At 40.7% G+C, this 22,658-nt stretch overlaps 1 protein-coding gene across 1 annotated transcript; it reads right to left on the reverse strand.

The window, feature by feature from the left end:
• Nucleotides 1-262: 262 nt before the first annotated feature.
• Nucleotides 263-19,966, reverse strand: jupa (junction plakoglobin a). The gene is made up of 16 exons (XM_085460127.1): nucleotides 19,824-19,966; nucleotides 9,174-9,208; nucleotides 8,574-8,741; nucleotides 8,233-8,486; nucleotides 7,423-7,661; nucleotides 6,649-6,850; nucleotides 6,216-6,360; nucleotides 5,933-6,036; nucleotides 5,482-5,820; nucleotides 4,913-5,065; nucleotides 4,693-4,812; nucleotides 4,392-4,542; nucleotides 3,145-3,266; nucleotides 2,914-2,953; nucleotides 2,071-2,208; nucleotides 263-1,291 (listed from the first exon to the last, which is right to left on the reverse strand). Exons 2-15 carry the CDS (start codon nucleotides 9,184-9,186, stop codon nucleotides 2,072-2,074), a joined length of 2,187 nt encoding a protein of 728 aa, XP_085316253.1. The 5' UTR covers nucleotides 9,187-9,208; nucleotides 19,824-19,966; the 3' UTR covers nucleotides 263-1,291; nucleotide 2,071.
• Nucleotides 19,967-22,658: the final 2,692 nt, after the last annotated feature.

Here is a 22,658-nt window from a genome sequence, read left to right on the forward strand (position 1 = left end):
TGCCTTTGAATCAGACTACTAATGACAAGAGTAATAAAGAACTTGCTTAAAAAAAAAACAACAAAAAGAAAATAGCAGGTGTATAATCAGAAATTGTTCAACTGGGTGTTGCCTAAACAGACGATATAAACCCAGCAGACAACCATTAGATGTACCATGCTCGTACTGGGTTGGACCCAAATGATAAGCGTAAGAAAATGGATGTACAGAAAACGAGAAAAAGCACATTTCTGATTTATAACTCAATAAACATGAACACAAGAACATTTTGAATATATATCCTTTATTTTTATTAAACAAAATTTAAGTAAAAACTCTTAATAAGTAGAAAGACAAATTTCCCTGTCAGTAGTTTTTTTTTTTTTTTCAACCACAGCTGTATTATCTCATGTGTTTACTACGGAGTTGGACAAATCTGTTGCACAAGTATGTAAATGAGGTTTTTTTTCAGTGGCTACATATGATTTCCTCTCTAAATTCATTTTAAAATCAAAGGCATCTCTTTCCTTATTTTCTGGTAATTGTGCATAATGTGAAACTTTCCCAGTAAATAACTTATAAAAGTTGAAGATGACTCTTGAAAACAAACAAACAAATAAAGCAACCGTACTGATCAACTACAGTCCAAATAAAACGCATCAGATGATTACAGAAGAGAAGGGAGCAGCTGTACAGTGTTAGCTCGAGTATCTCCGCTTCTCCCCATTTGCTCACGTCTACTAAATTTTGTGACACATGAAAGGAGCGTTAACCACCTCTTCGCTGACTCTTGGGCCACGGTGTGAGAAAACTGACAGTATATAGAGCCAAAACTACAGCAAAGTCAGAAATGTGTCTTACAAAGGCGTTAAGCGGAGTTGGTGAGTTGGTGCACTGTGCACGCTGAGCCACCTCTGGCAGTGTTTTCAACTATTATTCTCTTTTTCTTTCTTTTCTTAAAAAAAGAAAAAGCTACGATTATCATCACAAAATAAAATCTCTTTGGCATAGAATACCCACCCAAAAGCGTAAACAACCACGCACACTCATGCACTCACTCTTAGAAGGTTCTTAAAAAAACAAAACAAACTACAAGCATCAATGTCAAAATTATAATCTGCAAAATTATGCTATAAAACAGAGTTGAGCCCTGTTAAGATTATGAGTCCCATACTCGGCAATAATTGTATATATTACATCAGGTGGCGAGCAGAGGAAAAAGACCTTTCGTGATGACCACGTTCTACTCTTCTGTGTCCCGTTACATCCTAAATCAGCTCTTTGCTGCCTTCTCCTCGTCTGCTTCTTTCCCCTGAAAGAATACAATTTAAAAAAAGAAAGTTATTATTTCACAAAAACAAAAAAGTGTTTTTATCTTTTTTCCTTGCTCTGAAATGAGCAGGACTTTATTTGAAAAAGGGTGATAACATTTTGCTGTTAAAGCATTTCAGAGGTACAGGCTGCAGTGCTTTTAAAGTGCATTAGTACACTACATTAAAACCACTGATAAGTGAAGTCAATGGCATTGATCATCTCTTTATAATTTAATGTTCTGCTGGGAAACGCTAGGTCACGGTATTAATGTGGATGACACGCCTCGCAACACCCACAGAAATGGCTTAAGATGTTTACCCAATCGCCAAATTCCCAAGAATCTAATTTTTACTGATAATTTCAGGCTGCACAGAGAAGCCGCCTCACAATTCCCAACATCCAAATCATCCACTGTCAATGACCCACTGTTAGACACTACAGGACACTCCCACAGGATCTTATACAGTGGATATCACACAAGTGGTTTAAATATTGTGGCTGATCACAATATATAACAAGAAAATAACATTTCAAAAAAGTACAGAGATAAATTCTACACGCTGTAAAAGGCATTTAAGTGTTTCTTCTGTGTTTTTAAGAAACCCCAGAGAACATAAGAATTTGATCTTTTACTTAATACAAGTTCAAGATTATGCTTTTGAAGCTTGGACTTTGTGCACACACACAAACAAATGGCATTATTTCTCACACAGTCCCGATCAGCTGAGTCTAAATAAAGTAAGATGACTGGCTGAAGTAACATTAGCATCTACTGACCTTAATAATGGTCAGGTGGGTACTGTTGTCTTTCGTAGGGCAAACTGGCTGCGTATTCGTCATGCATCATAGTTCCATCCATGCTGTCCATGGGCATGTCACCTGGATATCCGTATCCTTGGAAACCAGCATCTAGCTCTGCAAAACAAGATGTGTAATTATTATATTAAGGCACATTTCTGGATCACTGGGATCAAACTGAGGGAAAAAAAAAAAAGATTTATTTTTTTATTTTTTTTTACTTAGTTGGATCAGAGTAAGAAACAAAATACCAAAACCATAAAAGGAAAAAAGGCAAGTAAAGGAAAGGATAGGACGAAGATGCAAACATAGATAATGAAGAAACACCACAATGGGGGCGAGAGGAAGACCTTAACTTGATAATAATGAAAAGGAAATGATGTATCAGGAAATCAAACACAGAAACAAACAAACACAATGTTGTTTTCAATGTATTCGTTTTAGATTTTCTTAGATTCTGGTATAATACACCTTGACTGGGGAAAAATTATATAACTAACAAAGCACAGATGGAAAGAATTGATAAAAAAAGCAAGTTTAAAATTAATTTAAGAAGATATAACTGACGGTTCATGCGAATCTCAAATTAAAATTTTTACTTTACGGTACATGAAAAATAAGTAGCCATTTGTTTTTTGTGCTGAGCTTTGTGATGAGCTCATTCTTATAGCTGCCAAATAATGAAAGTAGTTTGTAAGCAGCAGCAGGGAGGCAACCTGCTAACAAATTATTGCGCTTTCATGCTGCGGCTGCTCTCCGTGGTGTAGTGACCCACTGCTGAGGAATGTGCTGTATGTGCACATTTCAGCCACAGTTACTCACCATCGGGATAGGGTCCCTCCATGACAGCTGTGTTGTGGGCCTGCAGATAAGTCACGAGAGGGCAAAGGTCAAATGAAGCCAACACTTTGATATAGAAAGATTTTTAATGCCACAAAAATGCCAAGATGTATTTGACACAGAAACAACCGACGTGAATAAACAAGTCTACGAGAATCTTCATTAATCTTCAGCTGTCGTGTTGGTGCATCAGAGGGTGCCACACCCACTCACCATCTCCCAGGCAGCGGGATCGTTTTTGAACAGAGAGTGTGTGAGCTCCACAGACACTCGCTTCCTGTAGTCTGAGTTCTTATCCTCGGAGATGCGGAAGAGGACGGCTGCGGCGTAAGTAGCTGGAGGGGAAAGAATAAGAAAACAGTCAGTGGTCGGGGTCAGCGTTAGTTAATAAACTTTGAAAGCTTAATATCTGGAACAGAATGTCCTTTACTTTGAGCTTCAGCACATTGGTGCAAAATAAAATGACCAACAGTGCGATTTACAGTGGTTGATCTATGAGTAAGCGTGGCCTTTTTAAACATCTAGAGCTCAACGTTTTAGAGTTTACAAGTATAACAGAGAGCATATAAGACAAAAAAATGCATTTTATTTTTTTGGTGTGAAATCCTTCCTACCTGAAGTCATTCCTGATAAAGAAATGTGCAGCTACATCCTGTTTATTTAAGGCTTATTATACTTCATTTGGTTCATTTGGGCTTTTTCCTCCTTAGCAATGTAATTATAGTGACAGACTGTTGTATCTGCAAGAGCTTCTAAATGTGAAGCTACAGCAGGGGTGGGCAATCTCAGTCCACGAGGGCCGGTGTCCTGCAGGTTTTAGATGTGTTCTCGAACCAACACAGCTGATTTAAATGGCTAAATTAGCTCCTCAACATGTCCTGAAGTTCTCCAGAGGCCTGGTAACGAACTAATCATGTGATTCAGGTGTGTTGACCCAAGGTGAGATCTAAAACCTGCAGGGACACCGGCCCTCGTGGACTGAGATTGCCCACCCCTGAGCTACAGCCAGTTAACCTGCGTCAGCATAAAATAAAATGGAAACAGGGTTTAAAAAACAACAACAACAAAACAGAATAAAACAGCCCAAAATATGAGTACCTGCAGTGCTAAAGTGTACATATTAGCATGTTATATCTTCTTGTTTGTTAAACTGAATTAACCAGGACAACAAGCTGGTGTTTCTGTAGCATCTACAATAAAGACAGAACCTAACAACAAGAAAACAGAATTTCACACAACAATGTTTCCATTATTGTGTATTCTTAAAATGTAGTTTGCAACATTTCATTATGGAATGCGTAGAAAAGTATAATGACTCGCAAAATGGACTTGTGCAAGTGCCTGGAAACTGCACTTACAGTAAGCACAGCACTTGAGTAAATCGACTTTGTTATTTTCCATCTATGACTAAATGCTACGTTACAGTAAGCTAATTACAGTGCATTATGTGCATGTTTTACCAATGCCCTCGTTGTTGGAGTGCAGCAGCTCCATCAGTGGAGCCGAAGCGCCCTCGGCGTCGATGAGCTCAGCTGATGGTTTGTCCACTGCCAGCTCACACAGGACGCCTGCTGCCACGCGCTTCACGTTGTCCACTGGAGAGTAGAGAAGCTGTAGAAGACAAGAAAAAAATAAGTTTAAGAAAAACAAACATAAGTGCGAATTGAAAGTAAGTAAGTGAAGTTTATTTATTAAGCGCATTTCATAGACAGGCCGTCACAAAGCTAATTGTAAAGGCTTCGTTTCTGTTTCTTTGTTTACCTGGACAAACAAAGGAATGGTCTGGAGATTGGCGATCTCTGCTCTGTTAACAGGATCTCTGGCTAGTATGTGCAAAGCTCCTGTGCAGCCCTCCACAATCTCCTCCATCCTCACTCCATCCTGAGAACAAAACATGAATAGAAAAAATGTGATTCTACAGAAATGCTACAATGTCGACAGAGGGATCATAAACGTCCTTTGACATGAGCCCATCATGTACCTGGTATGTCTGCTGGTTGGATGAGCCATGTTTCTGGGCATCCTGGTGGGCTTTGAGCAGCAGGTTGATCAGACGGGGGACTGCTCCTGCATCCCTCAGAGGGGCCTGGTTCTCGTCGCACAGGGCCAGGTTACGGATCAGGCCAACCGCAGCCTTCAGGCAAGAAAAAACAAGCAAAGATAGACTGATTATGCAGTTCTGTTATTGGTCAGCAAGTAAAATGACTGGAATGATCTCAAACTTTTGTTTTCATTAGAATGTGGTGTTCTGTTTTCCCCCCTAAATCCCAGTCTTGTAAAACATACTGCTCCTGCTGTCATGTGCATTTCATGCTCTTTCAGGATGGCTGAAACTCTGGCTCTCTGCCCTACTTGCCATCCACTTTGGCCATCTGTCCAGCTCCCAGTGTCTACCACTGAACTCTTTAAAGTACTTATTTCACAGTCTTTAATATTTTTTCCAGCATAAAACCACCTTCTTTCAGTCAGATCCTTTCTTCCATAAATTACCACATTTCTGTTGCGCACATTTTTGCCCCACTTTAGAATATCCTTCCCTCTTTTAACTACCTTGATGACAGGCCAGTAGTAGGGTTGGTTGAGCAGCTTGACAATGGGAGGGATGCCATAATGTTTCCTCACTGCATGCTGTGCCATCTCAGCCTGCTGGTGGCGTGAAGTCAGGTGGCGTAGAGCGCAAATGGCGGGTTCAGTCACATCCTCCTTCTCACTGGCACGCAATATGGCATGGATGAGAGCCTCAACGCCATTGCTCTGAGTGACCAGAGATTTGTTATGGGCATTGTTGCATGTGAGGTTAGACAGGACGCCGGTCGCACAGGTGAGCATATTGATGTCATCTGAACTGAGCAGGCCAACCAGCTGCTGCAGCAGGCTGTCCATACCCTCCTGAAAGAAAGAAAAAAAGATAGATATTCCCCATTAGTTACTGGTGGGTGGAAATATAGCAAAAAGAACGTGAGAAAAAAAAAAAAGTAAGTAAGTAAAGCTGGACTCAGACCTGTTTGGTGGCAGCATCAGAGAGGTTCCTGAGAGTCCAAAGGCAGTTTTGCGTCAGACGCTGGCTAGAGCCAGTAATGTGTTTGCCTAGAGCCTGCATGCCACCTGCAGGGAAGAGAGAAGTAAAATTACTCAGCTCTCAACAACATTTAATAAATTATGCTATCAAGAAACACAGTTACCAAGGAGCCATTGGCCCCTGTTCAGATAACACAAAGCTGACACACCTGTATGACTAGCTTGTGCACACAGGTGTTTCAACACAGAAAACATATATCACATACCAGCCTCTACAATGGCGGGTTTGTTGCTGGGGCACACAGAGAGGACTTTGAGCACACGGCTTGTGGTCCACAGCAACTTCTCGTAGTTGTAGTTTCTCATGATATGAACGAGACCTTCGGGGCCCCCGTTGGCAAGGATGATCAACTGTTAAACAAAGACCTTTATGAAAACAAATTCTTACATTTTACAATGCACACTTCTAACTAAGCCATGACTTTCCTGGCACCTGTCAATTCATTACACTAAGCAAACAAACAACCACACCCAGCCAGCACCTGAACACCTCTGTTCTCATGCCACACCCAAAGCAAAACACATGCACACACACGCACGGCACTGTCGACGGTTTCAGATTGCAGTCATTGTGTAACGTAAGCACGTGGTAACAAAACACAAAACAAGTGCAAACTAAAATAATAAATTCACACACACCTTGCTCTCCTGGTTGCCGTATGACAGCAGCTGCAGACAGTCTGTGGTGATGGCCAGGAACTTGGGGTTACTCTTCTTCAGCAGGGGAACCATTCTCTGCAGTCCATCTGCCAGACGAACGGCCATCTTAGCTCCTTCCTGGTGCAGCAGCAGGTTGTGAAGCGTGGTGATGGCGTAGAAGAGCACAGATTCCACAGGGGAGCTGTGGGAGCAACGAGGAAGAGAAACATGCGTGTTTAGCGTGCGTCACAAAATAATCCTGTCTATTTTTCGTTTGAGCCAATTGTGTTTTTCCTTATTTTCCACCAGATATATGTATATATTAGTTAGTGGTTGATAGCTCATAGTGAGCATGGCCTAAGCTTCAAATACGTCAGTGCCCTTACCAGTAATCCCTGTGAGTCAAAAGCTCACTTGTTCATTGGACAGAAGTTAATCATCTTGTTCCATTTAGATCTAGCTGATGGGAGGAACAATAAAGCTTCCCACCAGGCTTCCAGCATTGAAGGCTAATGCTGGCAGCTTACTCAAATAATATTAAAAACTTACTACAAACTGTTATTTCCTTCTACATATAACTGCACGGTAGCTGCACTGGAAAATACTTCAACACATTGCCACAGAGCGCATCTTAACAAGGATTTAATGCAACTTTGAGTGACTTTTCTAAAATATTTTGAGTTTTTAATGCAAATATGTCCTATTAACCATAATAAAAAAGTATTTCTAGCAGACCACAAGTGAAAATTTGACCCATTTGTAAACCAGCAGCACCTGAGCATGCGGACTAGAGCAGGGATTCCTCCTGACTTGAAGATAGAGAGCAGGCCCTCTCTCTGGTGGGACAGGTTGTGGAGGATGCTGGCCGTGGCTTTTGCCGTCTCCATGTCGCTTGTGTTCTGCATGGCTCGCACCACGGCCGCCACCATCTGAGGGGACTGCATCAGTGCACGGCGGGATGCCTCCTTGCGTGTAAGCTGGTTCACAATCTGTGCAGCCTTGCTGACTACCACCTTATGAGAGATGGAAGGGGAAGGTATGAGTTAATTTGTACAAGGGAAAATTAAACACCAAAGTTCTTAAATCTTCCTATTCAGAAGGTAATACAATGTACATGGCATTTTTTTCTGAATTTGATATTCACTTAGTAATTATCAGAAATCTAGATAACCTTCAATTATTTGACTTATTTGGTCAAAAATAGAAAGCTACTGCTAAGGGTGGTGGGCTAGGCAGTACACAATCCCCAGGGAAAGCAAGTTTAACGCTTTACAGTTTGTTTCCATCAAGGAAATTACACAAGAATGAGTGAACTGAGTTTGGCTGGCATATTTTGTGATGTTTTGACTGATTCGGATTTATTGTTATCAATCCTCATGCCAGTATAAGCATGAAGACTGCAGCCAGCACTATATTTAGCACACAGACATGACCACAGTATTGATGTCTTATTATTAGCACAATTTTAAACTTATTCCTTCGCTAGATCCATTAATGACTTAGTAATTATTTTAGAAAGTTTAACAAAATATTTATAGACTGTGTTTGTTTGTATCGACGCGGGCACATCTTCGTTTTCATCACCTGGTCTTCATCGTTGAGCAGTTTGGTGAGCTCTGGCACGGCACGTGTGGCTAGCTCGGCATCGTCCTGGTAGTTGATCAGATGGATGATGGCGGTCTTGAGCATCTGAGAGGGCTCGGCCAGGCGCTGGACGTTAGTCATCTGGGACGGGTCTGTCTGAGTCGACAGAATGGTGGTGCCTCCCTCCAGTGTCTCTGGAAACATTGCAGCTCGCACCCTCTGAGCTCTGGTCATAACGCTTTGGGGATCCATGTCTATTGAGAAGCGAGATGATGAGGATGATGATGTAGTCTAGGTGTATTTAAGCCAAAGTTACAGCATGTTAGCTGGTCTGTCCTTACCAGGCTCCTGCATTGTCACAGTGCTGGTCATGGTGTACTGCTTAGATATGGTGAAATCGCCGTCATCATCTCTGACTGTGGTGGCTCCAGACTGGATGCCTGAGTCTAGACCATACATCGTCTGTTGCCACTCTGCCACCTTTACTTTGCCAGTTTCCATCTCACGCACTGCCAAGGAAGGAGAGAGGAAATCAAAGGTTTTAAAAGTAACTTAAAGTAATTAACAGATTTCATGAAGATTAAGAAACTGCTCTTTATTAAAACCTTTGTGTAGATCAGTTTTTCTTTCTCCCAAGATAAACACAGTTGTTTTTTTTTAACCAAAGTAATAAAAATTTTATAGCAGGAACCTGTAGTTATACTTTATTTTAAGGAAGTGATTTCAATGCAAACACTGAACACAATACTTGGAAGTAGAAAAGGTCAAGCTCAAACTGTTCAGGTCTATTTTGAATGAAGTGATAGAGACTGAGGTGAAATCAACGAATCACACAAATACAACCAACATTAAGCTGCTGCCTTGTCAAAACAGAATTTACAGAAGAGGAAATAAAAATCGGAACATAAAATATGATCATGAAATTGAGCTGATTTACTTACTCTGCATTGCCATCCTTTCTTCCGATGGAGCAAACCTAAAAACAAACACACAGAGAAATCCAACGTCAGTGTTTCCACCATTTCACCTCATACAACGGGTAAATACACGCATTCCTACAAACCCTTTTTGCACGAATTAGTGAATAAACTGTCTACTTCTTTGCACGAGACAGCTTACTGAGTATGGGGGTGGCACGAGTTGGACACTTCCCCACTTAGTGTTCACACTGATCTGGAAATTAAAGCACTGAGCAGAGTGACTTGCAAAGAGAGAAGGGAGAGCAAAGTGAGTAAAGTGACAGCTGTAATGTAAAAATGCTAAGCAGGGTGAGTGACCTTTAACCCCAGGTCTCCACCCATGCAGTCATGGGAGCAGCCCACTGCTGATATGTGGCAATCAGGAACCTGCTCATCAGGTTTCAATTCCACTTTGAAAGTGTGTATGTAGATGACTCCCCAACACACCTTTAAAGTAATAAAAAACAACCAAAAAACCCCAACAACACACACCCTTACCTTCACTTTAATTTTGTCTTTATATTTACATGCCCACCAAAAAAACCTGGATTTTAAAACTACGACCCTTAATCATAGAGGCCAAATAAACTACTTAAGTCCGCTAAATACTTGGTTTCACTTTAACAATCCCCCAACTTGTGCAACTACCTGCTACCTGTCGGTGCATGTTTATTCATCATGCTCTTGGTTTATCATGCAAATACTTCCTCTCACCCCCGACAGGTTTCTACATGGCTGAACTGCAGTTAGGTTTTTAATGTGCTTCGCCATTAAACCCTCTGCAAAAAAAGAGCAAAACTAGTACATGTGAAATATTTAGAAAAGATTATGAGGAAAACGTAAATGTATCCTCTCAGAAAAATTCAATGTAATAGTGGTGTTTTTGTATACAGGAAGACAGATTATTCTTGGAAGTGGCCTCCCAGACCCAAAATAAACCCCCATGGTTACAACATGCATGGAAGTTTTCTGCATAGTTCTGTAGTCTTAATGTCATTCACCCTGAATTTCAGAGAAACCTGCATTCGCAATAGCTGCTGGTCACTGGATGTGTCATACAGTCTACAGTATTGCATTCACTTTGCTGCTTATGAGCGTTTTCAAATGTTAGACTTTTACAGGATTGTTTGCCGAACATATCGCCGGGATGGGTTATGTGTGTGATGGTTTTGCTACAGATGTACTTAATATATGAGGGTGTGTGCATTTTCTGAGAGCGCGCTTAGAATAAGAAATCTCAGATTTAATTCACAGAGCTTGTTGCATAATTGGCCATAAATAACAAAAACTATATTACAAAAACAGAGATGATCCACACACAGTAGAGACAAACAAGCAAGTGGAAAAAAAAAAGCTTTAATCTTCAAAACCCTTCTGTATGACAGCTGTTTTTAGCTTACTGTGGTTCTGCATGTAATAAGCAGCTCTGCATATCTTCCGTCTTGACTATTAATAAAACAAGTTGGGGCTAAAACCCACAATGGCAAGCTTCTGTGCTAGCATATAATGAGCCATAAACACTTAAATTACCACCTTTACCTATACGCGCCCTCAGTTCCATGGAACAAAATGTACTAAACAATGTTAAGAAAATGGAAAATACTTGAATTGAAGCTGATCAATGGGCATGCAATTACAACTTGTAAAAACAAGAACAAAGAATGTATTTGAGTCAGTCTAGTTTTCTCACGCTACTTATTTGATCTGATGTGCATGCATTACTGTTGCTAGCGGCTTTGTTTTTCATTAAAATTGATACGAAGAAGAAATTTTCACCATTTTTCAGCGTCTGTCCTCAGTTTTCTGTACGCGCCACTTTGTTTAACGAAAAACTCATTTATACGTCGACACATTTACTTTTCAACACAAAGTTATTTACTATACGGTTCATGTGCACTGGCAACATTTTCCTTCATTTCACTTTCAGAGAGCAGCAGCTCTACGAGTTTCCCATGTATTGAGTCTCACTTGAGATCCTGCAGGACCAGGCCACAGAGGGCTGTCTGTGCTTGCAGCTACACGTTACCTTACAGATAACACAACTGTACCAACATTCCCCGTGCATTTCTACCTTTCTCAGTAAAGGTGTGGCCACCTTTTAAAAAATTACGAGCACTGGTTAACAGGTCAACGGGAACAACTGGACAAAAAACAAGATACAGCTTCACTAACTTTTTCAAAGGTTTTAAAACAGATAAAAGTATAATGATCCATTTATAACAAACAGTACACATCTGAGTTTGGTGCAGAATGTATGTACCTTCCTGTTGTCTGTAAATCAGGGTCAGTGTTTGTGTAGTCTTTGTTTTCCTGGGCGAGGCAGCGGGTTCAGTCAACTGTTGCAATGCAGTGACACGCCCCGCATATTGTCTAGGTAACTGAAAGTCCGCTGAAACGCTGTGCTGTGAGGGTTTTATCTGCTGTCCAATCTAAAGTCTGAAGCTCTGGGCACTTGTTTGTTGATAATTTGTCTTTTCCTCTTGGGCTTTCTTATTCTCTTTTTTCCTCCATTTGAGAAAAAAAAATCTATTGGGGAAGGGGTAGGCTACAAATTATTTAAAAGAATAAAAGATCAAAGCAAAAAAAAAAAAAAAAACCCTGAGTGAACACAGTTTTCTATGTTCTGATGATTATAAAGTCTAACCCAGCCTTCTCCCATTGTTCAGTGCCAACAAAGAGCTGATGGTGCGTGCTGTTGTGACTGAACTTTGTTCTCTTCCAGTTAATCAGTAATATGTCCTTTCACTCTCACTGTGAAGTGCCTTTCTCCTGAATAGTCATTCCCACTGCCATTTATACACCCACACAGACAGTGACATGAAGCCATACTTCAGGAAAACACTTTTCACACACCCGTCACCTCCCACTATCTTGTTAAGCAACAGCCTCTGCGGATGATGATTTAGGAGGCTTAAAAAAACCAAAAAGCCTGCACAGTAAAACCAGGAATGTGTATCAGTAAAAGCTGCCAGTGAGGGAGGAGTGAGTTGCAACAGAAAAGCAAAGCAGAGATGGATCTTGATCAGGGCCCAGCGCTCAAACGCTGCTGTGACATTCCACACTAGTGTTGCATATTCAGTCTGAGTCGTCAATCTGTTTCTGGGAGGGAAAAAAAATAATAAAGAAAAGGGGAGAACACACCAACCTTATCTAAACTTTACTCACTGACTTACTCAGAAATGTTAAATTGCTGAAACTGGTTTTACTGTGCAGGCTTTTCTCTGTAGGGACAAGACTACTGTGACAAAGGATGAGTAACTCTAATCTCTGTAATGAGAACACATTTACTATCATGCAAATCCCTCAGGCATGTTGGAAAGGGAGTGTCTCTTCAGCAGTGACAGGCTCTCAGAAAGGGTGTGGCAGAAGAGTGCTTGGATGTGTGAGGAAGAATACACCTAATGGCTAGAGGGGATCTTACATTTTATTCCTTTCAGTATCCTCCCAATAATTATAGCTTTACAGTTGCAAACGGAGCATAGTAATGAAAAACATTCCAGCAGGCCAGATTTTGACTTTGCTGGTGTAAGCTCTTCTTTGTATCACAGCAGGAATGAATCAGGTCAGGCAAGAGGCCCAGGGGGGCTTCAGATAAACTTTGCTCATATTGCAGTTGTGTTCAAGAGGCTGTTCACATACTTTACAGTATTTGTAGTAAATGTTGCTGAGCCACATGTCGATTTAGCAGGCTGGGGTGTAAATAATATTTCTGTTGCTTTTTTCTGTTTTACTTTCTATGGATTTTTGTTTTAAAGCATAAATACTGGGGGGGGGGGGGGGGGGGGGGAAGAAAAAAAAAGCATCACAGGTCTCAATATTAAAATATTTGCAAATATGTTTTTTTTCATATTTTTTTTCTCCTGTGAAACTACAACCTGTCATTTTTACGCCAAGCTAAGCTATGCTAACTGTCCTCAGGCAGCGGCTTCATATTTAATGTAGAGAGAGGAGAGAAATACTCATATTTCCATCATGTTTTCTTTCCGTTACATAAGGAAGGAAAAAACTGTTTATGATAATTAAACATTTCTCACAGTTATGGGAGGATTATAACTGGGCTTTAGAAACATCCTTATCTGGTGGCTGTGTGAACAACCTTGCTAAACTTATTTAAAGTAACAAGCAAATAAACTTTATTATATTAGTGAACAGCTTCCTATAGCACTGGAATAGATAAACAATTTGACATACAGGACAGCCTCCCATGCACATGCACACACCCAATCACATTCATGTCCCCAGACATGTAAGCCACACTCTTCTTGCAATAAACCGTTTCCCAGATGGCTTTAACACACACCCTGCACTCCCACAGCCCAATCCTCCTGACACAGTAAATGGCCAGTTCAGCCAGCTGAGTCTGCAGTACAGTTGACATTTTCCTCTCTGCATCCTCTCTCCATAGACCCGGGGTTCAGCTGCCATGACAGGAAACAAGTTAACACATTCACAAACCCTTCTGGTTCCCCCTCATGCCTTACTTGTACAACAATAGATACTATGACACTGTAATGGCAGCAGCTGGGGCTGGATAGCTGTTTGCTATAAATCAATAAGGGAGGATGTGAAGCAGTGCACAGCTAATGGATTTACCATGGTGGGTGACAGGAAGTGGTGGTCAACATTGTCTGACTCACCAACATTTCTGGGCTGTCTGCTCTGAGATGGGAAGTTTATTAGGAGAAGTTACAAACTGCGATAAGGTACTGGGGAAGAACACAGCTTGAAGCCCAGATTGTGTAAAGCACAAACTCTAAGAGAAAGCATTTGTCAACTGACTGTGACAGGCAGTTGATCAAATCCAGACCAGCGCAACGTCACCATACCAAGTGCCTAGAGAGAAGAGACAGCCAACAACACAATACTCCTATGCACTTGTGCAACACACCAAGTGAATTTGTGTAAATGTGGCAGAGTGCATCTCCTTCTTCCCTGATCTGGAAGCCTTCCCAAAACAACAAGCAGCCTCAGCCAAAGAATTTAAAAAAAGAAAGAAAGCGAAGCAACAGAATATCTAATGGGCCTTGATTTGTCAGTTGATTCACTGCAGCAGCTTTAATAAGCTGATTTAGGCCAGAGGATGCAGTGCAGTGGCTGTAAACTGCTGCGTAGTTGTTTGGTCTCCGTGGGAGCTCTCTGTGAATCAAAGGAAATGTGAGCTGTCTCAGAGGAGGTGCCTGGGTCCAGACCAGAATCAGATTACAAAAAACAGATAAAGGAGGGGGGAGTGAGTAGAAAGGGGTGTAATCTCTGTAGCAATAAACACTCAGATGCAATGCCCGCATAGAAACAAAGTTCACAGAAGTTCATGATAAGTCAGATACTGTGGGAGGAGTAGAGGTATGTCCAAAGATTATCTTCAAACCAGGAAAAGAGCTCAGCATAAAGATGTGGAAGTTAAATAGTGGAATATTTGAGCTTTATGTGTAATTCAAATCTTATGTGAAAAAACAAAACAAAAAACTTGAATTATGTTTTTATCAACAAGAAGAAGGATCCCCCCCCGTGTTGTTTGGTTCATGGTAGGAAGGAAGTGGACGAGCTGAGTTTTTGATAGCACAGTGAGCATCTGTGTTACTCTGTTTAGTGTAGAGAGGAAAAGAGTAGCTGCATTGTCCTATTGACTGCTGTTACTGTGAAAAGGAAACCACTCTCAACTGTCCCCACTGAACGCAACCAAAAAGGCTGAAGCACATCAAGATGGCACTGTGTGTTCACGGGCCAAGTTTGGTAGCCAATGCTGCATCTAAAGCCCCCTTTAAAGGCCTGACAGGGAGTTTTTTCTTGAACTGCTACTGCTACGCACCAGTGTGTATCTGAGCACTGAGGCGATGTGACAGATGATTAATTTTTCAGGGAGATTAGAGGCACGAGGGAGCGGGAGGGGTGTGCTTGGGAGAGCAGGGCAAAAATCTGAAGGGACCCTAAAGAGTACTGCAAGTTCATCTGACAAGTTTGAATTCACAGTTTGTTCATCTTCCAGAAGACTAAAACAAAATTAACATTGTTAAAAATTGAGTGACTTATTCCGACAACACGTCGTTTGGTTCATACAGTGTTGTTGTCAGATGAAAACCTGGGAAATGTCAACTTTCAAGGAACAAAGAGGGAAGAATAATAGTGTCAGTTGTCTCAAACGCCCATGCTTTTTTCAGTTTATGCAGTTTTTTGCAAAAGTGCTCACAGGCGCCAGGGTTGCACAACATTTGCAACTCATGAGAGCATAAAATCCTTCAAAAGCAGTGAAACAAAGAAAAGCAACCACAGTGACTAAAGCATGGATTTTGAACTCAACATATGCAAAACCACCCTTCTTGAGAGACCTCACGTTGCCTAATTAACAGCTGAGCTTCTCCACTGATTTGCTTTCTGTTTCAACCACACCCTTTCTGCCTTTACTTTCTTGAATCTCTCGTAGAAGTGTGATTAAGGGATAGGGAGGAGGCAAAGAAAATAATAACATGACACAACTCATCAGAGTTGCTATGCTGAGACATACGACTCATCAAAAATCATCCACGTGTGAAAACTTTGTCTTTTGAGTAGGGCTGCCACGATTAGTTGACTAGTCACGATTACGTCGACCATCAGAATCGTCGACGACTGATTTAATAGTCGACGCGTCGTTTGAAGCTTTGTAAGATCGCAAAAGACGCAGGAATAAGTAGTAGGATTTAAGAGTGTAATAACGGACTGAAACAGAAGATGGCAGCACTGCATGTACAAGGATGCCAGCTGCCGTTAAACCCCGAAGAAGAAGAAGTAACTCTGTCCCAGAATTCATAGCGCTGCCCAGCTCAGTTTCCAACAATGGCGGCAGCTAGTTAGTTTTAATATTACTCTTATTATTCTTTGTGGGTCACAAAATAAACGTTTAACATATTTTCAGGCGAGAATGTAACCATGTAAACCTCAAATATTTGCTCAGTTTATCAAGACACCACATATTTTTCAAAAGCGCTCCGACGTTTTCGGAGACGTCTGTTACCCACTAGCTCGATAGCTAGCCGGGGGCTAGGCTCACTAGAGCCGATGAGAACACCAGACTCCCGGCAAATCGTTTTCAAACCCACCACCGTCTTTCGCTACTCAGGTTAAACATATATAAGTCACTTAGATAACTTAAAAATGTTATTGTTTGGCTTTTTGTAGTATTTTATTTGTTCCTGAGTAAATCGGTTTGGCTGAGATTAAAGTTATAGTTTTTACACAGCTGAATAAACGTCAAGCAGACAACTGATTATCAGAAGTGTGAGATGCTCGAGAATATACTCCGGTGTCCCGTTATATTTTAGATAGCAAGGAGTTTATTAAACTTCACCGAAACAATCTGCAAATTTCATTAAAATTTAATAAACTATCACCTTGTCTTTATTTTTAGTTAGCACAGACCTTAAACACTTAAAGCTGTAAGCTAATGATAGTTATATAAGAGCAGATGCATGCTGCAATAAGCTGTACGTCCAATGGATCCAATGGATCTGATTAGTCGACTAATCGCAAAAATAATCGGTGACTAGTCGACTATCAAAATAATCGTTTGTGGCAGCCCTACTTTTGAGTAAGTGCCGAATCCAGTTCACTCCCTCTTTGTGTGGACACACAGTAAGTAATGAAAAACTTATCACTGGTAATGTATTCATGATGACAGCAGGAGGATTCAACTATTTCTAGAAGGCTGTTAGCATGATGCATGAGTTTTTTTTTTAGTTTTTTTTTTTTTTTTTTTACACAGCTTTGATAAGAGCTGACTTGAAATGACCCATGTGGTAGACTTGCCTATGTTTTTTATTTTTTAAAGTGCAAGTGATGAGAAGAAACAGCCATTAGGCCTTTGACATCTTAAGTAACGGGACCATTTCTTGCCCTTGCTTGATCCAACCAAGAGAACTGCTGAAGGTAAATAATTAACTTCAGGGACTGTCATCAGTAGAGTTCAGCTGGGCAGAGGGGTTACTTTGGGATAACAAATAATAGATGTGTGTATTTTGTCTAATTTGGACTTATATGAAAGCTTTTTTAGCAGAACATAATGCAGAAACAAAGAATGCTGGGGGGTGTTGTAGATGTAGCAGGGTGTAGCAGCTGAGCATGTGGCAGTGCAGGGTAAAACAGTTATTAAGGAATGGCCACATAATTTCTAGCTTGGACCCAGTTTAGAACAGGTGCTGGAATAACCATTTGATTGGATAATGACCAAGAAAATAAGCACCGTTATTCTGATGCATTTCCAGTTCTCTCTGTACCTTAATGAATTTTAAATATTTCAGTTTCATCATACAAGCATAACCAGCGATATCGCGGCACGGAAGACAACAATGAAACAGGCCACAGAAATTTTATCACAGATTCTGCCACAGTTTAAGAACCCCAGTACCCGTATGACATACTGTATGTTTAGTAGGCCTGAACAATATGTGCAATGGTTAATGCAGCAGTCAAATACTGAAGTGTGCACACTGGCTGCACAGTCGCCACATTTAAACATGCACTCAGACTGGATGTCGAGTGTAAATAAAATTACTTTTCTATTCCTTCACTTCATTCAGTCTTTTGCACATTCTTGTATTGTGAAAATGCAGTTTATCTAAGCTGTATTGTATTCTATAAATAATATCAGAAAGAAAAAGATTTTCCCTTTGCAGATTTGGTGTGGTCATGCCACTTCACTTTTATTTCACCCACCCACCCCAAAAAACAACCTTAAAAGAAAGAAACTCTTGTTGTAGCTGACGGGAAACTTTATCTCTGTGCCCTTTTCTCCATGGGAACAGTAAAACACAAAGGCAGACTGACATACAAACACAGAGGAGGTCGCACAATGTGTGCGCTGAGCACCTGTAACTGGAAAGGACTCAGGCCTCGTTGGACTGAGACAGAAGCAAGACGGGGAATCCACAGAAAAAATAAAACCAAGAGGGCAGGATGTATGCCATACAGTAATCCCCTTTGAAGAGTGTAGACCTATTTTTAAAACCGAAGGATCTCCTGGCCTCTTGTTCTGCTAATGTAGGACAGTATGAGGGAATTAAGCAGGAGGGGGGGAGATTATCACCGTGCCACCACAGCTGTAGCTGTGAAATCTACAGTAAGTCACCCCCCTGCTGTCCCACCACCCATCCACTCTTTCCAGACAGGGACAGCTTTCCTACTTGATGACACAGCAAGGCCATTCTGGCACAAAGTATTGGCACCCTGTCCCGTTAAAGCTGGCACACAGTCAGCAAACTCAACTGGAAACATTGGTAGAGAAAGCAGCTGGATACCACAAACCTATTTGGCACTGTTCTTGCTGCTTTGTGACGCTTGCAGATAATTCAAACAAAAGAACAATGGATAATGTGATTTGGAGTTTGATGGTGTAGTGATTGGCTCTGTTTACTTTCCAATCCCTAATCCAACTGTGTCAAATTAGGACTTTAAAACTATACTAAAGTTGGCCGCAGAGGACACCGCAGATGACTTAATCGCATAAGAAAAAAGCCGATAAGATAAAAGTCATTTGAACGGGATGCTGATTTCAGGGGATTTAGTCATGAAATCAAATGAAAGAAATTTGTGCTCCTGTGCTCCCTAAGCAGGATTAGCTGTCCTGTCAAGTCCTGAGAATCTGCAAAGGTAATGACATCATGGAAGATTTGGCAACACCTGGAGACATCACTGCTGCCTTGAAGCACAGCGTAGGAGTGTGGGGGGTGGGTAAAGAAACATCAGCATGTATCACTGTCATACGTTACAGATGTGCACCCACGGACAACTCATCCCCTCAGGCACAGTTAGCTAACACTGTTTGTTTACAGACTCAACATCACTGTCATAGTTGGTAAAGCGGAAGATCTGATGTGAAAGTGCTTGTTTTTGTCCAACCACATCCAAAGCTAAAAAAAAAACAAAAACCCCAACCTCTTATAAAAAAATAGACATTCAAGACATTAAAAATAGTGAATAATACCCACCATTACTAGACAATTAAAACACCTACTTACTAATTTTATGTTAATCCACTGATCTTTCATAAGTTAACGGGGAAAATGTTTTTTGTTTTTGGGTCTGCTTCAGTGTGATTTTTACACCATTTCTGTTAAAGGACGAAATAGAAATGGCAAAATCTTTTTTTTTTGTCTCCGATTCACGGAAACACACAAATCCAAGCGATTTATCTTCAACACCACCAACAACCAACGACACGACGGGGTCTATTGACAAGTGACGACGTGTAGCTGTATGGTCGATACTGGGGCTAAATGTCGTTATCTTTGGGCAGAGAGAGAGTAAGGGAGCTCTTGCACTTTAAAAAGTTTAAAAAGAAAGAAAGAAAGAAAAAAACTGTCCACCACAAGAGAACAAACTTTTGGTGGCTGTAGAGCTGGCGCAGTAGGCTGCTCCCTAACAACAGGCAGTAGTGGTTTGAGGCATGCGGAAATGAATTCCTAATAGAAAGCATCTGAATTTGCATCCAGGTAAGCAACAAAGAGAAACGAAATTACCCCACACAAACACATAAGATGTTTTTTTTAATAGAATAAACGATAATAACTACACACCAAGCAAACCGATAAATACATAAATAAGCGTTCACAGACGCTAAGGGCAGTAAAATCTGTCGGAAAAGGTAGATTTAGTGAATCTTACCTGTCTTAACACACGGCCGTATTTTAGATTATTCCGTGCTTGCTTGTTTCTAATGACTCCTTTGGTCGGCACAAGACTCCGCTCTTTATTTCTTTTCACTTCTCCACACTCTGCCTCCCTGCAGCTGGCCACCAGTCCTCTGAACAAAAAAAAAATGAGTAAAAGGAGCGTTACCTCACCCTGACTCCGCCTCCTCGAAGACTCCACCCACATCGTCCACAATGGGAGGGAATTTTATGGCTAGGCACTACAATAAACTGTGAAGTTGAACAGTTTAGTTCGGTTTAAAAAGTTTACTTCTGTCTTTATTGTACCGTTGCTACGGTGCGTAGATTGTCACTGTTTTGCCCTTTGATACAACAGCGAATATTTCAAAGTCAACTTCATTCTTTTATTTGAAGGGACACTGACTGACACCGATTAAAAAATACTTTCGATTTTGTAAAGCACGGTACAAAATGTGTACAGCACCACATATATGTATTGCAGCCTGTTTAAGTGTGTTTTATGTTCTATTTCTTGTAGTGACTACTGTGAAATCGAGCGCTAACAGCCATGTCTTTCACCTGTATGACGATCGACCACACCTTACGGTTACAACACGAAACCAGACCAAAGAATGAGTCACAGCAGTCGGGAAGCGATACTCACTCAGTTGACAGAGATACTGATAATGTTGATTATGTGTGTCTGCGTCATGCGCATTTGACATAGTGGAGTTTTCATCATTGTTTTAAGCTCTATGTGGGAAGTGGCAGAAAGAGAAGCGAGACTACATCAGAATGAATACATGTTCAGTAGAAAGAGGTTTTGAAATCAGAAGCTAAAATTCTATTTTGAGTTTTTAAATGCTTAATTTTTTTTTTGAAATTAAAAATCTCAACAGTGACAAAACTCAGTGAAGATGTACTATACACTAATGTTTTCATATCTACCCACCTTATCTACCCTCATGAACATGATGAGGAGAAGAGGAAGCCCCCCCCACACCAACCAACAAACAAACAAACCAACCAAAAACTAGGTCACATTTAGCTCATTGCAATGGTTTTTTTTTTTTAAGAATCCATCTGTACAAGGTAAATTATAATATCTACAGTATAGATAGTATGCATTGATAATAAAAATTTGAAGAGGTATATGAAAATAAAACAAAGTGGGAAAAATAATAATGTTCTGAGCTCCATATACTCAAAAATTTACAAAAGGAAATAGTGAGTGACATAAATAAAGACATCATTAATTGGTGTGGAGCAGACATAAAAATATTTATTTTTTCAAGACAAGCGTCCAAAATGTTTTAGCAAAAATTAAGAATTTAAACGACTTAATTAATTTAGACATTTAACCTCAAGGAATCAACTCCACTGATAATCAAATACAGCTCTCAATGCCTGTTTCCCTGTTTACTGTCATACCAATTGTCTAATCAGGCAAAAACTTTCCAGTCCTCTGGGCTACTAAGGTTTAAAGTATATATATATATATTTTTTTTGTCCAGGTTATCTTGAAATCTCTGCCTGACTGTCTGTCTCTGTATTTGTTTGTTGTGCTGTGCATGTCCTCCTACACAATCAGGAACTGAGCAGCCAAACTTGACATATCTTAGGTCGTATTTAAGGCTCTTATCTATAAGAGATATTGTGGGTGGGTTATTGTGATGTGTTGCCCAGCAACCACAGAGTATTTGGCTAAATGTAACCATTTTTAATGTGTTTATTTATTTATTTATTGCATTTATGCATGTCCAAGCCTAATAGAAGCACTGTATTGCTTTAATTTCACGGCCAGAAGCGCAAACAAGCCAACAATCCTGTAGGATGATCATGTGCTAGTATATATAAATGTAAATAATGGGAAAATGAGATTTCTGGTGAATACATATTAAAAACAATGCAGCACACTGGCTATGAGCAGACGCTCCTCTAACTGTCGATATGAAACACTCAGACTGGATGGACTCATAGAGGTCAGGCTGAGTTCTCAGTCCTGCCTCGGGCTGTATTGTCATGGCTCTCCCTTATGTGACCACAGTGACAGTTATCATCTGTGCCTCCAACAAAGAAAGAGACAGCAGCAGAGGGAGATCAGGCCACTGCTGATTATATAGGCCATTATATTTGTCGGAGTGAATGTGAGGGCCGACAGTCCACTCTTTAAAAATAGCTTCAGGCCCAATTGACACTCTTGGCTTTTCACGAGCTGCTCGGGGGGCTTGATGAGTATGAGATTGCTCACTGAATGGAACAGTGACTTCAACTTGCTGTCTGATTCTGGATTTTACTGTCACAAGTATGACTTTAACTTTTATTTTGCAAGCCTTTAACTTTGGCTTTCTAAGATGTCCCTGGATGTTGGACACGGGGGCTGCAGTGACATGAATGGTGCCTTTGTCTAGAACACAGCAGGCTCTTTATTTTGAAAATTAGCCAGGAATTAAAAGAGTGGGATCCATGTGGGACTGCAGCTCATGCTGTGTCTGTCAAAACACTTTTGTTTTAGCACTGATCCAACTTTCAGCTTTTGATGCCTTTTCTTTTGTAACGCTTTCCTGTAGAAACATTAAAGAGGCTGTGCGGTTACACTCAGTAAGCTCATGTGTCTGCTTTTGTAATGTGACACAGGTGATATAAAATGCCCCACATAATGCCAGACACAGCCCACTAAATATGTTTCCTTTTTTAACATTGCGTACACACAGGTCAAAGAATCGTCTGCAGTTATGTCTGTCGTCTTGGCCCCAGACTTACCCAGTAACCTCCTACCAAACATGTCATGAATCAGACTACACAGCCAAGTCTGTCTTTCATTTCAAGGGCAAAACACAGTGATATG

The sequence above is a fragment of the Copadichromis virginalis genome, linkage group LG6 (genome assembly GCF_057382275.1).
Source record: "Copadichromis virginalis isolate Kocher_CV1m ecotype Utaka linkage group LG6, C_Virginalis_male_GT1.1, whole genome shotgun sequence".
NCBI classification, from domain to species: domain Eukaryota; kingdom Metazoa; phylum Chordata; class Actinopteri; order Cichliformes; family Cichlidae; genus Copadichromis; species Copadichromis virginalis.

Coding starts and splice junctions, on each gene's coding strand:
- jupa (XM_085460127.1), bottom strand. Junction 8,487..8,573: donor TGTGACAATGCAGGAGCCTG/GTAAGGACAGAC, acceptor GCTTCTCAATAG/ACATGGATCCCCAAAGCGTT. Junction 6,037..6,215: donor ACCCGCCATTGTAGAGGCTG/GTATGTGATATA, acceptor TCTTCCCTGCAG/GTGGCATGCAGGCTCTAGGC.